At 32.6% G+C, this 15,907-nt stretch overlaps 1 protein-coding gene across 2 annotated transcripts in view; it reads right to left on the bottom strand.

Moving 5' to 3' along the window:
- LOC142342815 (FRAS1-related extracellular matrix protein 3-like) overlaps nt 1-15,907 on the bottom strand; it is a 190,417-nt gene that overhangs the window by 97,399 nt on the left and 77,111 nt on the right. For both annotated transcript variants that reach the window (XM_075394404.1, XM_075394405.1), the window contains 2 exons: nt 13,401-13,526; nt 7,459-7,713 (listed from right to left, as the gene is read on the bottom strand). In XM_075394404.1, the coding sequence (XP_075250519.1) occupies nt 7,459-7,713; nt 13,401-13,526 (381 nt within the window). The remainder of the gene's footprint in view (nt 1-7,458; nt 7,714-13,400; nt 13,527-15,907) is intronic.

Below are 15,907 nucleotides of genomic sequence, written 5' to 3' on the forward strand. Positions count from 1 at the left end.
TATATTATCGTCACCCAGTTGCCATTCTCTTCACCAAATAATTTCTTAAAATGGACGTTAACTGGGGGCGAACTAATTCAAACTTTTTTGTTTACGTTCCTCTCCTAATTTTCCTGGTACTTCTTTTTATAATTATTTTATTCTACCCCAAATCCCATAACAATTCTGTTGACAAAATTAAAAAGTCAAGCAACCTTTCGTTAGAGCAAGGTAAAAAGTCCAATGATTGTTTCTTTTATGAAGAGAATGAGTCTTTTCAGCTTGACCGTACAATTAGAAATCCGTGTGTGAATGGTACTTGCGAAATAAAGCAGAGAAAAATTGTTTGTCATGGATAACACTTCCCTGAGACAGATTATTGAACGAATCCCAGAACTCAAATACCGCTATATTGGATCGTTTCCAGCAGATTGTGTTCCAAGGCTACCCACATTCAGTTTTGCTATCATCAACACTTCTCCGAGCAGTGAAGCTGGAGAGCATTGGATAATGATTGCTCGACTCAATCGAACTTATTACTATGCTGATTCTTTGGCTCGTCCAATCACAAAATACAAATTTTTGAATAAAAAGTATCAGAAAATGATACAACAACCAGTTCAGAAAACTGATAATTTGTGTAGATTTTACACAATATTTGCAGCATTTCAACTATTTAAATTTTTTCAAACAAAACTGAACAAGGTTCATGACGTTCATGTTTTAAACTTTATAAGTAATTATATGTGAATTAGATAAATTTAATGTAAAATAAGTCGAAGTGTAATAAAGTCGACAGTAATTTTTTTCTAAATTCCTTAATTCTTCGTTAGTTACTCAAATTTTTGCTGTCGACTTTATTAACTACTCGGCTAAATGTACTTTAATACTCTTTTCTTTTGTCCTATCATCATGTAAACGTTTGATTAAAATTGTATTTGCATGTGCTTAATTTGTACTGTGTCTGTTATTTTGTACTTATTAATTCAATTTTTTTTCTTTTATTTAACTTTTTTCCATGTTATGAGCGCGTAAAAGTCCACTAGTACTGTGACAATGCCAGATCAGCAAGAGGTAGTTTTGATCTACCGACCTCTGGGTTATGAGCCCAGCACGCTTCCGCTGCGCCATCTTGCTATTTAGGGTCGGCTATACCTAATCTTAATACAGTGCGGCGGCTATACCTAACCTTAATACATTGCGGCGGCTATACCTAATCTTAATACATTGCGGCGGCTATACCTAATCTTAATACATTGCGGCGGCTATACCTAATCTTAATACATTGCGGCGGCTATACCTAATCTTAATACATTGCGGCGGCTATACCTAATCTTAATACATTGCGGCGGCTATACCTAATGTTAATACATTGCGGCGGCTATACCTAATCTTAATACATTGCGGCGGCTATAACTAATCTTAATACATTGCGGCGGCTATACCTAATCTTAATACATTGCGGCGGCTATACCTAATCTTAATACATTGCGGCGGCTATACCTAATCTTAATACATTGCGGCGGCTATACCTAATCTTAATACATTGCGGCGGCTATACCTAATCTTAATACATTGCGGCGGCTATACCTAATCTTAATACATTGCGGCGGCTATACCTAATCTTAATACATTGCGGCGGCTATACCTAATCTTAATACATTGCGGCGGCTATACCTAATCTTAATACATTGCGGGGGCTATACCTGATCTTAATACATTGCGGCGGCTATACCTAACCTTAATACATTGCGGCGGCTATACCTAATCTTAATACATTGCGGCGGCTATACCTAATCATGAAAGCCATTAGCAACAAAATGAAACAATTAGGTAGGTTCACCTATTCAATCAAAGGAAGCGCATGAGACCTGTCATAAGTAAGAACATGACTTACGTTTACAAAAAGAGCGTTAAAAGTAGACAAAAATCAAAAATTAATTTACTTTTTGAGCGAAAAACACGTATCGAATCCAGTAATTCTTAACGAAATCTTTAAAAATCTTAGAATTTGTACACTTGTACTTTCCCATGACAACAAAAGGGTTATATTTGACCTGTAATTAACAAGACTAGGTAACAAATAGACAGAAGACAACGAAAATGAGAAGTTAAAGAACGTTAAAATTTTTTTTTTTCGAAAACAATTATTTTCAAAGTCATGAAAGCCATTAGCTACAAAATGAAACAATTAAGTAGATTCGCCTATTCGTTCAAAAGAAGCGCTTGAGACCTGTCATGAGTCAGAATATGTCTTACATTTACAAAAAAGTGTGTTAAAAGTAGACAAAAATCAAAAATTAGTTTAATTTGGTGCGAAAAACACGTGTCGAATCCAGTAAATTCTTAACGAATTCTTTAAAAAAATATTAGATTTTGTACACTTGCACCTTCCCATGACTACAATAATGTCATATCTCACCTATAACTAACACGACTAGGTAAGAAATAGACAGAAAACAACGAAAATGAGAAGTTAAAGAACGTTAAAAAGTTTTTTTTTAAAAAAACAATTGTTTTCAAAGTCATGAAGGCCATCCGCTATCTACTCAAATCAGACGAACGACTCATTTTTTTCCTCCAGAGGGATCTGTCATTATCCAGGTAGTTTCATACGACTAAAAAGACAGAGTAAAGACGACAATTAAAGACAATTTTAAAAAATTATTTTAAATTCTTCGAGAAAGGTGTCTTGAAGCCGTTAAAATCATATGATATGCCTTTCAAGACTTTTATATGTTCAAATACACTCTATTTTGTTAACGAAAATAATGCAATATGTGAACTGTCAGCAATGTGATAACTGTGATAAATGTGATAAAAATTCAATAAGCAATAATGATAACAGATAAAATAGTTTGGAACCGCTTAGAAAGCCTTTTGGACCTATCAAAAGTGAGTTTTTGTTCCATAATTAACTTAAAAAGCTCTTAATTTTTCTTAAAAAAAGAACGACTGATTACAATCCAAGATGGCATCAAACCCAACCCCACTACTGCTTCTCCATTCAGAGCAATCAATTGTTTCAAATGCTTTAGATCTAGATAATTTGATAGTTATATTATTAAAAAAGAATGCTGCGTTTTTGATTATCTTAGAGTAAATTTAGCAAAAAACGGCAAAATCTTGATTCTAGGGTACCCTCAGTGGAAGTAGAAATAAAACTAGCTGGCTTTGTGGTAAACAAGGTTTGTGTTTGTTGTTTTTGGGGTGTGAACTTCGGGCACAATTTAATCAAAGTGGTTTACGGAAGCTTATTTCGGGCAATTTTGGATGAAAAAGCTGAATTTTGAAATATTTAGCCAACATTTTAGCCAGAAAAATTAAATGAAAATTGTCAACACTGCTTTTTCTGACTCTAAAAATAAAATTAACAGTACTATTGTTAACAATTTTTAAAATTTTAAGCAAAATTGACGAATTTTTAGGCGACATTCCGGAAAATGTGAACAAAAACATCGGAAATCCGTCAATTATTCACAAAACTTCAACTATCGATAACTCCCTGTAAAAAACGAAATTTAAAAAATCTTTTTAATTCCAAATTCTACGCTGGAGGGGCTTTTTAATGATACCACTCACAATGACGATGAATATATCGATAGGTGAAAATTGTCTGAACAAAAAAACCCATTTGAGTATGTAGTTCCTCCCCCCTCAAGAGGGTCAGAACAAAAAACCTGATTTGTTGGTTAAATTTCAAATAATTTCTGCTTATAAGTCATATAAAAAGAGTACAATCGCATTTCATTATCAAGCTTAAACTTGGAGTTCCTCTTGTTGACGTTTAAAAAACAATAGAACATCTTCAACTAGATATCAAACAAAAATATCAAAAAAATAAACCAAAAGCCAGGAAAAAAAACAAACGTTGGAGTGAAGCTGAAAATGTTTTGAAAAAAGTAGACTCTGAGAGTAGCACCAACAGATGGCAAACTAACTGGAATGTTTGCAACACGCTCCTTTTGGGTTGAAAAAATTTAGTCCTGAGGAGCTACATGACTTCCAAGGTCAGCACATTTCTCAAGGTCACTCAATTATCAGAGCAAAAGTCCTCAGTCATATCTACAATTTATCAATTTAAACATTGAATATCAATCAGCAAGAAGGGTAGATATCATTTTTTCCATTAATATGATCAATCTCTATGTTTTTAGTTAAAATCCTTTTCTGAGGTCACCATTAGATGATGGTCACAAAACATGTTGAAACTTCATACTCAATAAAAAACAAATTCAGAGCATGTCAAGGCACTTATGAAATCAAGTTTATGACGGCAACTGAAACGTGATCCAAATTGACAAAAAGTGACATATAGTCTTTCATTCTGTTGCCTTGAACGGAATTGCAGGCAGAATCAGTTTTAACATTTTAATACATAATAATTCAAAACGGATTACACCTACGCTTTTATATTTGCCGCCCTTAATCAGTTATTACTTCATTAGAGATGAAAGTTTTTTCTATCATGTTCAGATCAGGAAAATTTCAACAATTAGAATAATTAGTTAAAAAGCAATTAAAACTTTTTCCTAAATAAATTCATAAATCCTTAAATTTGTTAAAATACCATGGCCGCGGCCTGTAAGGAAGACAACAATCAATGGCTTGTAAAATTATTTTTACAGTTCAAAATTTTATAAAACATATAAAAAACTTTCAAAAAGTTGTATTGTGTACATTGTCAGCTCTTAGCTATTGAAACTTGCTGTCTGTGATTTGTTTTTGGTTAAACGTGGTAAGATTTTCATGAAATTGTGATACGTTAAGTGGCCAATGCCTGAAAAATCGATTATACGAACTTGATTTTGCCGATTTTTTACGACCTGACCTAAGATAATGATTTAAAAAAGTGTAGCCTTGAAAAGGTGACCATACCTTACCAATAGCCACGAACATTATTTCAATAGCATTCATAATCATAATTGGTGCTTTATTGGTACATTAGGGTACTCAAACTTACGTTAAAAGTGCCCATGAACCCAGAAAAGGCATAACCCTCTGTCCAGAAAAATCAAGTCTTTGGTCCTTTCTGCCAGAAGAAATCCCAATTCTTGTGTCTTGCCTGCCAAGAGGTCACCAAGTCTTTGTTGTACCTTGAAGTCTTGGTTGTACTTTGCACAGAGTGACCCAAGACTTGGACCTTCTCTTGGCAGAGAGACCCAAGACTTGAGATTTCTCTGGGCAGAGATCCCCAAGTCTTGATTTTTCTCTGTCAATAAAAACATCAGAGATCAACTCTGGAGTGTTCTCTTAGCAGCCTTTTGTATTTGACATGATCAGACTCTGAATCACGCCTGGGACCTTGCCCGATTTTTTTTTCTGAATCAGGCCTGATGGTCTCTGTGGGTTCGGTACGGGCGAAGAAACGATTGACACCAGGTTAATTTAAATTTGATATAATTTAAAATAAAGTTTGTAAATTAAATTTGTAACTACAGAAATGAAGGAAACCCTAATTGCTAATTATTTTCTGAACTGTCCCTCTCGATACTAATTGTGAATTAAGAAGACAATTAGTGATTTTGAAATTACATATAGGACTGTTCACAAGGACAATTAAGTGTCTGAATTTGATCTAGTGCAATTAATATTAAATTTGGGAAACAAAATTTTAGGCTAATTGCAAGCTCAAAGTAGTTTTGTTTCCGCAAAACAAAACACTAAAAATTATTTGAAATTTGGCTTTTCGGAAATTTGCCAGGTAATGAAGAAAAAATAGCTTCTGCAATTTTTCCTTTTATTAGTTCATTTATTAGAGCTTATCAGACAAGACCACCGCTCTGGAGGAATTTTCATTTTGTTACATTTTGTAGGATACTTTTATGTGCATAAAAGTTTAATAAGTTGCCTACAACAAACTCTGTGAGATCACTGCCTGCTTTTACCAAATTCAATTTTTTAACGAAACCCGGGTTGCTGATCATACACAATTCTTAGTAGTCATACTAGGTCATATATGATTCCTAGTATTCATATAAGGTCATATATGATTTGTATGATTTTTTAGTAGTCATACAAGGATCATATAGGATTTCCTAGAAATCATACAGGGATCATACAAAAAAAATTAAATTCCAAAAAAAAACTGTATATCTTTCAATTTCTTTTGATGCTGAAAAAATGTCCTGGAAATCATACAAGGTCATATATGACACATAAAACATCGATTGGTTCCACAAATTCCCGTATAATGTAGTCAGAAGACAAAATAAACTATTATATCGCATTTGCATTCCACATTTGATTCTTTGTGGGGTCGAAAAGAATAACTATCCCACTTAAATATATTCAGAAAACGAATTTGAGGTTATCTGCAAAAATTTTTTCGAACACTTTTTTTAAATGAGCATTTATAGGTATAGGCTGGCTTCAGAGAATATGAGAACTTTATTTATCTATTTGGACTTACTCTTTAGTTGCGTGCCCAACTTTGCAAATGATATTGTACTTTTGGGTCTTTTGGCGGATCACAAAGTGATGCCGGGGAATCACATAAGTGAGTCCTTGCCGAATGAAATTTTTTAAAAACATAAATGGTTAAATATTTATGAAAAATAGATGTATTATTCTTGGTAATCATATTAGGATCATACATGATTTCTTTGTAGTCATACAAGGTTCATATATGATTTCCTAGTAGTCATATATGATTTCTTAGTAGTCATACAAGGATCATACTAGGAAATACGTTATGATTTGTATGATACCATATATGATCCTTGTATGACTACTAAGAAGTGGTGACCCGGGAACATCAGCAACAGCTGCCTTGCAAACAATGTACTAATTTTTTGAAAAAAATGTAAAACTATATAGATAGTGGTCAAAAATGGCAATTGTGTAACTCAGGGCAGTCAGGTAATTATATTGAGGTTAAATATCTTTAAGTATAACGCTGGAACAATTAACCTTAATAAAACTACATCTTATCATTTTTCAGTTGATTAGTACTCCCTCTATCATTATGTGCGAAAGCAATAGGTACTGCAGATCTTAGCTTGCGTGAGCCGCTATTTCAACCATTGAAAGTAAGTTTTTTCAAGTTGAGGTCTTAGAAGACAATTGAAACGGTAAGACATTATAATAAGGCAAAAATTGAAGCATAAAAATTTTTTATTGATTAAGAATCCATAATGAATTTTTATCCTGTAAGATCGGACAATAACTGTGTACGATCTGGCTAAGTGACCCACAAAGTGATAAGTGCAGAAAAGACAACTTTTTCAGAAATTGTCAGATTTTAAGCGACACAAATACGCGAGTTATTGGGGAACATTTCAGTCATTCAATTTCGCTTTAAAAGTTCAAGCTGCTGAAATTTCATGAAGAGTCAAAATCGCGTATTCAAACACTGAACGGCTGCTGCTCAATAAGAGGATAAATAATTCATGAAACTGGTTGGTTAGTAATAAAAAGGGTAGTGCTTTTAAAGGAAATTGCTCATACTTAACAAGTTATAACGAGCTAAAATTTTACCGTCATTGGGATCAGGTGAAATAGTCACAGTTGAATAAGAGCGTTGTGAATTGATGAAATTCTTGTCCAAGACACTCGCCACGTGAACATCAAAACTCTCGTAATTTGGCTCGTATTCATCATCATCTACAATTGTCACATTGCAGTAGTTTTCACTGCGACCCGGGGGAAAGTTGACAAAATTCTTTTTGGTGCCTTTTTCTTCGAGGGGTATGAAGTCTCCGATTTGAAAATGGGGAGAATCCATGGCTGTGTCTAAAATTTCAACAATGTTATCTGAAATTGTCTTTATTTGACAACCCAAAATGAAACTTAAATCGATCTTGTTTACGGTCAACAAAAATTATTTGCAAAATCGTCGTTGGTGCGAAGTTTGGCTCAATTGATATGATTAATCATCAATTACAGGTGTGTCGTTGTTGTGAACGTCAAGAACCAAAAAGTTGATTTAGCGCTGGGTATTTGAGTTTATTTGTAGAATTTTTTGGTGGAATTCGCGGCAAGATATTGCATTTAATTTCGTCTGAGAAATTTATTGTAGCTTGGTTCAAAATTATCCTTGATTTTGCTCAGCAAAAACAAGTACCGATTTAGTAAGTTGCATTTTCGCAGCGAAGCTCAACAAATTTTATTCGAATTATATTGCTTGAGATCTGTAGGCGAAATTGGTTTAAAACTTTATCGACTTACTACCAAGTTGAGATTTGAAAAAATGAATTTCAGTTAAATTGAAAGTTTGAACAGAAATTGGAACTTGGTCCTTTCGCAATCCAATTGAACAAGTACATAAACAAATTAGGAAATTGATGATCAAATTTTGAAGTACTTTCCTAACAGAGTGACTGAGATGTGATGAGTTTTCTAAAAAAAAATTTAATGGAAATGGTATTTGGGATAGGAATACCAAATATGGAGCAACTAAAAATATCAACAAGTGAAGATCAGATCAACATTTAAGATTAAATCAGGTTTTAACAAAGTGCCAAATTAGAAATTAAGGAAATGTATTGACTGGGGTAAAACAAGTGACACAATATATTTGTAGTGGAACTTGACTTCTTACTTGTGAATCGATTTCAACAGAAATAAAAACACATCTTGCAGATAAAAACTACACAAAAAAGATAAATTTAAGCTTGAGAGAAACTTTTACCAAATGCTCCCGTTTGTTAACGGTTTCTTTGTTTTACATGAATTAATGCTTTAGAACAGCAGCACTTTTTTCACCTTTTTGTTTTGAATGAGTAGAAAGAGAAAATGTGAACAAACATCTAAATACAATTTTTTTCTTTTTCTTTTAAAATAAACTTATCCTCAAAGCTTAATTGGTTACGCCTGAACAAGAAACAAACGGAGAAATTTCACTAATGAGTACTGAAATCTCGGAAACTTGTGTAACTCCGTACACTTTGATTCGAGTTGCACACAACAACCACTTGCTTCTAATAAAACAAAGGAAAGTTCGGTATGGAAAAAATGACAAGGCAATTGCACCTACCATAATATTTCTAATAAACTATCTTTTGTCCCTTCCATACAGCGAAATGTATGTTTTACTGTTCCTGTTCCAATGAACTTAATTTGAAGCACTCAAAGAAAAAATCTGATAAAAGCTTAATTAACTATTTCTCATTTATTTTTAAATATTAACAAAGAATTTACGCTTACAAAAGTGCCGCTAGTTTTAATAGCTTAAAAAAGAATATCCAAAATTTCATATATTGTATTCAAAATCTTTGTGTATTGAAATTTTATTAATTTTATACAAATTATCTTAGTCATTTCGCAATTCAATTCAACAAGTACATAAACAAATTAGAGAATTGGTGATCAAACTTTGAAGTACTTTCCTAACAGATTGACAGAGATATATGATGAACTTTTTAAAAAAATGTTAATGGAAATGGTATGTGGGATAAGAATACCAAATATTGAGTAACTAAAAAATATCAACAAGTGAAGATCATTTCATCATTTAAGATTAGATCAGATTTTAATAAAGTGCCAATTTAGAAATTAAGGAAATGTATTGACTGGGGTAAAACAAGTGACACAATTGATTTGTAGTGGAACTTGGCTTCTTACTTGTGAATTGATTTCAACAGAGAAAAAACACATCTTGCAGATGGAAACCACAAGAAAATGATAAATTTAAGCTTGAGAGAAACTTTTACGAAATGCTCCCGTTTGTTAACAGTTTCTTTGTTTCACATGAACTAATGCTTTAGAATGGCAGCACTTTTTTCACCTTTTTGTTTTTAATGAGTAGAACGAAAAAATGTGAACAAAAATCCAAATACAATTTTTTTCTTTTTCTGTTAAAATAAACATATCCTCAAAACTTAATTGGTTATGCCCGAACAAGAAACGAACGGAGCTGTTTCACTAATGAGCACTGAATTCTCGGAAACTTGTGTAACTCCGTACACTTTGATTCGTGGTACACACACACACACAGCACTTGATTCTACTAAAACAAAGGAAAGTTCGGTGTGGAAAAATCGACAAGGCAATTGCACCGGCCATATTATTTCTAATAAACTATCTTTTCTTCCCTACAAACAGCGAAATGTTGAATTTACTATTCTTGTTCCAATGAACTTCATTTGAAGAACATAAAGAATAAATCTGATAAATTTTTAATTAACTATTTCTCATTTATTTTTAAATATTAACAAAGAATTTACCGCTAGTTTTTTTAAAAAAAAAACAAAGAAAGAAAAGTGCCGCTAGTTTTAGTAGCTTAAAACATAAAATCCAAAAATTTATATTTTGTATTGAAATCTTTTTGTGTTCCGAAGTTTTATTAAATTTATGCAAGTTATCTTGGTCATTTCACAATCCAATTGAACAAGTAAATAAACAAATTAGGAAACTGGCGATCAAACTTTGAAGTACTTTCCTAGCAGAGTGGAAGAGATATGTGATGATTTTTTCTGAAAAAAAATTTTTGATGGAAATGGTATGTGGGATAGAAATACCAAATATGGAGCAACTAAAAATATCAACAAGTGAAGATCAGATCATGATTTAAGATTAAATCAGGTTTTAATAAAGTGCCAAATTAAATATTAAGAAATTGTATTGACTGGGTTAAAACAAGTGACACAATTTATTTGTAGTGAAACTTGACTTCTTACTTGTGAATCGATTTCAACAGAGAAAAAACACATATTGCAAATGGAAACCATAAGAAAATGATAAATTTAAGCTTGAGAGAAACTTTTACCAAATGTTATACCATTTTGTTTTTAATGAGTAGAAAGAGAAAAAGTGAACAAAAATCTAAATACAATTTTTTTATTTTTCATTTATAATAAACTTATCCTCAAAGTTTAATTGGTTATGCCTGAACAAGAGACAAACAGCTGTATCACTAATGAGCACTGATATCTCGATTACACTAAACTTGTGTAACTCCGTACACTTTGATTCGTGTTGCACACACACAGCGCTTGCTTCTACTAAAACAAAGGAAAGTTTGGTGTGGAAATATCGACAAGGCAATTGCACCGACCATATAATTTCTAATAGACAATCTTTTGTTCCTTAAATACATCGAAATGTATGTTTTACTATTCTTGTTCCATTGAACTTAATTTGAAGCACATAAAAAAATCTGATAAATGCCTAATTGACTATTTCTCATTTATTTTTAAATATTAACAAAAAATTTACGCTTTCAAAAGTGCCGCTAGTTATAGTAGCTTAAAACAGAATATTCAAAAATTTATAAATTGTATTGAAATCTTTTTGTGTATTGAAATTTTATTAACTTTATACAAAATATTTTAAATTTCAGCTGCAAGGATATAATTAATCTTCTGCAATTTTTTGGAAAGAGTTAGCTCTTAATAATATCTCTTTTGAAGAAATTAATATTTATAGGCAAAATTAAAGGGTTCATGCCCGGGTCGAGGTTTGGTCAAAAGATAATGTAAGATTAGCGGTGAATAGCGGTGAAAAAAAAACATTTTTCACCGCGAAGCGCCCGCATCTTTTAGCGTTGAATGCGATGAATTTTTATGGTTTTAAGCGGTGAAAAATTTTCACCGCATTGTGCTGGCAGCGGTGAAAAAATTTCGTTCACCCCTTAAGCGCTGAAAAAAATCTTAAAGTTTTTATCACTTAAAAGTTTTAGCGCTTAAAAGTGTTTTTCGCCGCATTCATCGCATTGAGCGCAAAATCTTACACTTGTACTCAAGTTCACTGCAAATCTTACATACTTTGGAGATTTTTAGCGGTGACACCTCGGCCCGGGCATTAACATGTACAGGTGGATATTCAACAGTGTGTTCGGTTGGCTTTATGTTTACATGTTTTTTTCTGAAGTAATGAAAAATGTTTCCCAATTGACAACCCACCTCATCTAGCCTTATTCAGATTCAGAAAAAAATCATGACTTCTAAAAGAAACGGGGCTACCCGATTACAATATTAGTCAGACGTCAGAAGCCTATTTAACTTTAAAGAATTTTTTAAGTCTTATGAGACCTTTCCCGATGAAAATTCTATTAAGAGCGATGCTTAGGTTATAATTTGCATTATCAGACCTGAAAAGATAAAATTTTCGGTCACAAGAATTTTTATTGTGTAAAATCTTGAAATCAAAAAGTTTTATTGTGTAAGACTTTATACAATATGAAAGCTAAAAGATGGTATTCGGCTTACCATATCATCAAAATTTTTTACATCTATAATCAGTGATTAGTTACTCATTTGCTTGCTCGCATGCGTAAAAAATTGAATGGAAACAAAAATAAGTTGTATGCATATTTTTTCCAGAACTTTGCAAGCAATTAAAGTTTTCATCTGCATTAAAACTTTCAGTTCACTGCTCCTATTACTTAAATCACATAGTCAGCATTGGACTTTGCTGCCAAAGGTTTTTTCTTGAGGGAAAAGTTCTTACGTTGAATTTTACAATCACTGCCCATACGTTGAGTTTTACACTAATATGCATGAACGCGAGCAATAGTTGCGAAACCGAGTCAATTTGTATCTAATCAATGTTACTCATGATTTTCCGATACGAGAATTTTGTAGGATCATGAGGTACAATTTGTTTGTTTTTTTTTTAAATTTTTTTAGAGATATTATTTCATATGATAGCTGCAAAAAATACATTTTGCTTAATATCTTTAATTCATCTGGGCTTGAAAAATTTAATCCCATTTTTCACGGTTATCATAAGTCAAGATTCAAGCGTTTCAAGTTTTATTTTATTTGGGATAGCAAGAAAATGATATCCAGATTATAAAAAATCATCTTGCATTGGATGCAGGTAAATTTCATTTTTGCCCTTTCGCATCGCAAGCGTCTAGAATTGTAATAAGAAAACGCATAAATACTGAAAAATATCCAAGATGAATGGATGAGCTACGCATGGATAAGATCACACCTTGCTCTTTGGACGCCTCATGCACTTTCAAGCATTTCTCTGATAAATAAGCCCCCGACTTGTCAAAGCATTCATTAGTAAACAGTAGTGTTTCCTTAAATATTTTGATATCTCCGGAATTTTTATGCTCACCAAATTGATGTAGAGTATAGTTTACCAAAATTTGTCCCCCAATGCAAAAATTTGTTACGGAACTTTGTTTCTGACTTACCCAACGAACGGGGATCAAACTCGTAAAAACACAACGACTAAGGAGCAACGACGATTTCCAGAAGTTTGAAATACTGTCAAAAAAGACGCGAAGTCAAAGAGAGATGAATGAAGGGACATACATGGGATATGTGATTAATTGTTTAAACTTCCAAACTTGAACTTTGATTTTGCAAATGACACTACCTTGTTGAGCAGGACCAAGATCAATTTGAACTTTAAAATGTTTTTTTTTCAAGCCATGATGCGTTTCAAGCTTGCTAAAAATTACCAAATTCTCCCCTTGTTATGATAACTGATAACCAATTCCCAAAATTAATCACAATTTTCACCTGCTTTTGTGTAGCAGTAGACCGTGATGTTTTTGGTCAAATCTCCTGTTCGCCTCATAAAGATTGAAACCTCCCCAGACTTCTCTGTCACATTGTAATAGCTGTTAGTCATTTCCACTGTTGGTTCTAAAACACGCTTTACACTTTCATACATTCAAAAGTGCAGCATCAAATGAATTGCTTTAATCGATTATGGTATCAAAGTTGGTTTTAAATCAGTTGAAAGAACTGCCACCGCGTTAAAATATGACCATCTGTAATATTTTTAAATTCACTGACCTTTAACCAACTGTTTTAAGGGCTTTATATTTAAAATCCGTCTTCGCCTTTAACATTCTTCGGCTGCATTTGAAAAGAAAATTGATTTGCATCATGGAACTAGTTATTGCCTCTAAGAGAAACACTCAGTCGGTTTTTCAAATAGATAAATGGATGTCAAGATGCCAAGAGTTATTTTTGATCTAACGACTGATTTGAAAAACTATCTAATGTCGACGCCAAGAATATAACTTCTCTCCCACAATTCTGATCCCCTGTTATGCCTCAACATCCTAGAGATTATACAATAAAATCACCAAATCTTGAGTGTTTAACATTGAGTTATGAAGATATAATACATAATGAGGCAGCTCTGGTAAAATCGTTTTTTGTTCCAAGCACACCTTAGTGAAAGGGGAGGAACTATATGCTCAACTGGGCTCTCAGTCAATTTTGGTCGATCAATCATCGAAGAGAGTGATGAGTAATATCATTAGAAAGCCCGTCAGGAGTAGAAGATATATTTCAAAAGATTTTTTTGAATTCGTTTCTTCCAAGGAGTTATGTATACGTTCACAGTTTTGTGAAAATTAGACTTACTTGTTTTATTTACATTTTCCTTAACTTCAGCCTAAATTTTACTCAATTTCTAAAGTGTTAATGTTATGTCATTAGTTTTACCTTTAAGGGCAGAGGAGGGTTGGTGAATTGTTTGATCAAAATTTTGGTGAAATTTTCAATGACTGTAAACACCGAAACGGGCTAGTTTTAATTCCGTTTCTTGAAAGAGTTTTCTCGGATTAAAATTTTGACTGCTTTTCATTAAATTAAATTGATGATTTCAAATAAATGGATCACTTATCTTCGACATAATGCTTTTTGCAAATTTATTGGTTTTGCCTATATTTTCAAAAATACGCGTTTTGATAGGCAAGCAGCAATAGCAAGGCTAGTTTTGGTCTCATCGTTTATTTCTGCAATCAAAACTTCTGCTGATTCTTTTAGTACGCTGCGTTCTAAAAAATTTCTGTCTTCACTTACAATAACTACAAAACAGAATGATTTTGTATCCAGACTCTTTTTAAGTCACATCCCGTCTTCCTGCAAATGAGGCCCGATGGCCACTATCATGTTCTCAAAGAAAGCTCATAGTTTTAATGCGCTCTACAAAATGTCTTCAAAAAATTTTCTTAAATTTTCTGTTTCGCCTGAACTTGTTAATTTTGCAGTAGTCTTAAATAGTCTAAAGACTCGTGTGGCTTTGAATAAATTTGTTTGAAGAAAAATAAAGGAAGATTCTCCACTTTACTAGATTTAATCTTGAATCAGTAATTTTGTTGCCCAATTGCAGTACAAAAAGGGTGAATACTCTTTTTTAGCGAAATAAGAATTACTATTTTTAGCACTTTTAGACTTGAACTAATGTTTTTATGGCTTTGATACTTTTGGTTCCTATAATGTGTTTTGTGGTTTTGGATAAGCTCATTTCTGACGTTATTTCTGCTGTCATAACAGGTCTATTGAAGCTGAAAGAAGTAACAGCTGAACACAGTTAATGTTTCCAGCGAATCGATTATAATTTCAAATGCTTCAAAACTATTTTCTCGCATCATTTTATAGAACTTTTGATTTTGGCATTTAGTTGACTTTCTATTTGTAGACAAATGATATTGGATAATGACAGGTCTCAATGGCTTCTTAAGCAGGCATAAGTTAAGCCATTTAGTGTTTCAAGAAAACTGTTTTAATTACTTCAAATTTTTTTGTTTCAAAAAGAGTATTTTTGATCTCTTCACACTTTCTGCTTCCTTTTGCCAATTGCCATGTTACAGCTAGCATCCAATTTCTTGTGAAGCTAACCTAAATCTGTTTTGTGGTTTTATGTTTTAACTCATTGCTTTTTGGCTTTCAAGCAGGTCAAAATTGGTAGTTTTTGTCTTTTTTTAAAAGTAGTCCGCTTACAAAGACAGGAGACCATCTTACTTTCGAATGGGTCCGAAGTTGAAAATTAATTTCTTTTTTATATAATACGATTTCAGAGGCTTCAACACTGTTTCCTAAAGAAAACTCATTCTGTAAAACTAAACTGTACCTGTACTTGATATTATATTGTAATGTCATAACATAGCTTCCTATTGGCTTCCTATAGATTCTGTCTGTTGCTTTGTAGTTTAATTTTCGTGCTTGCTATATTTTTTGAAGGAATTTGATTACTAAAAAATTATTAAAAGTTCAAAATTTGTCCCAAT

Source organism: Convolutriloba macropyga, chromosome 7, assembly GCF_964194025.1.
Source record: "Convolutriloba macropyga chromosome 7, txConMacr16.3, whole genome shotgun sequence".
Taxonomy (NCBI): domain Eukaryota; kingdom Metazoa; phylum Xenacoelomorpha; order Acoela; family Convolutidae; genus Convolutriloba; species Convolutriloba macropyga.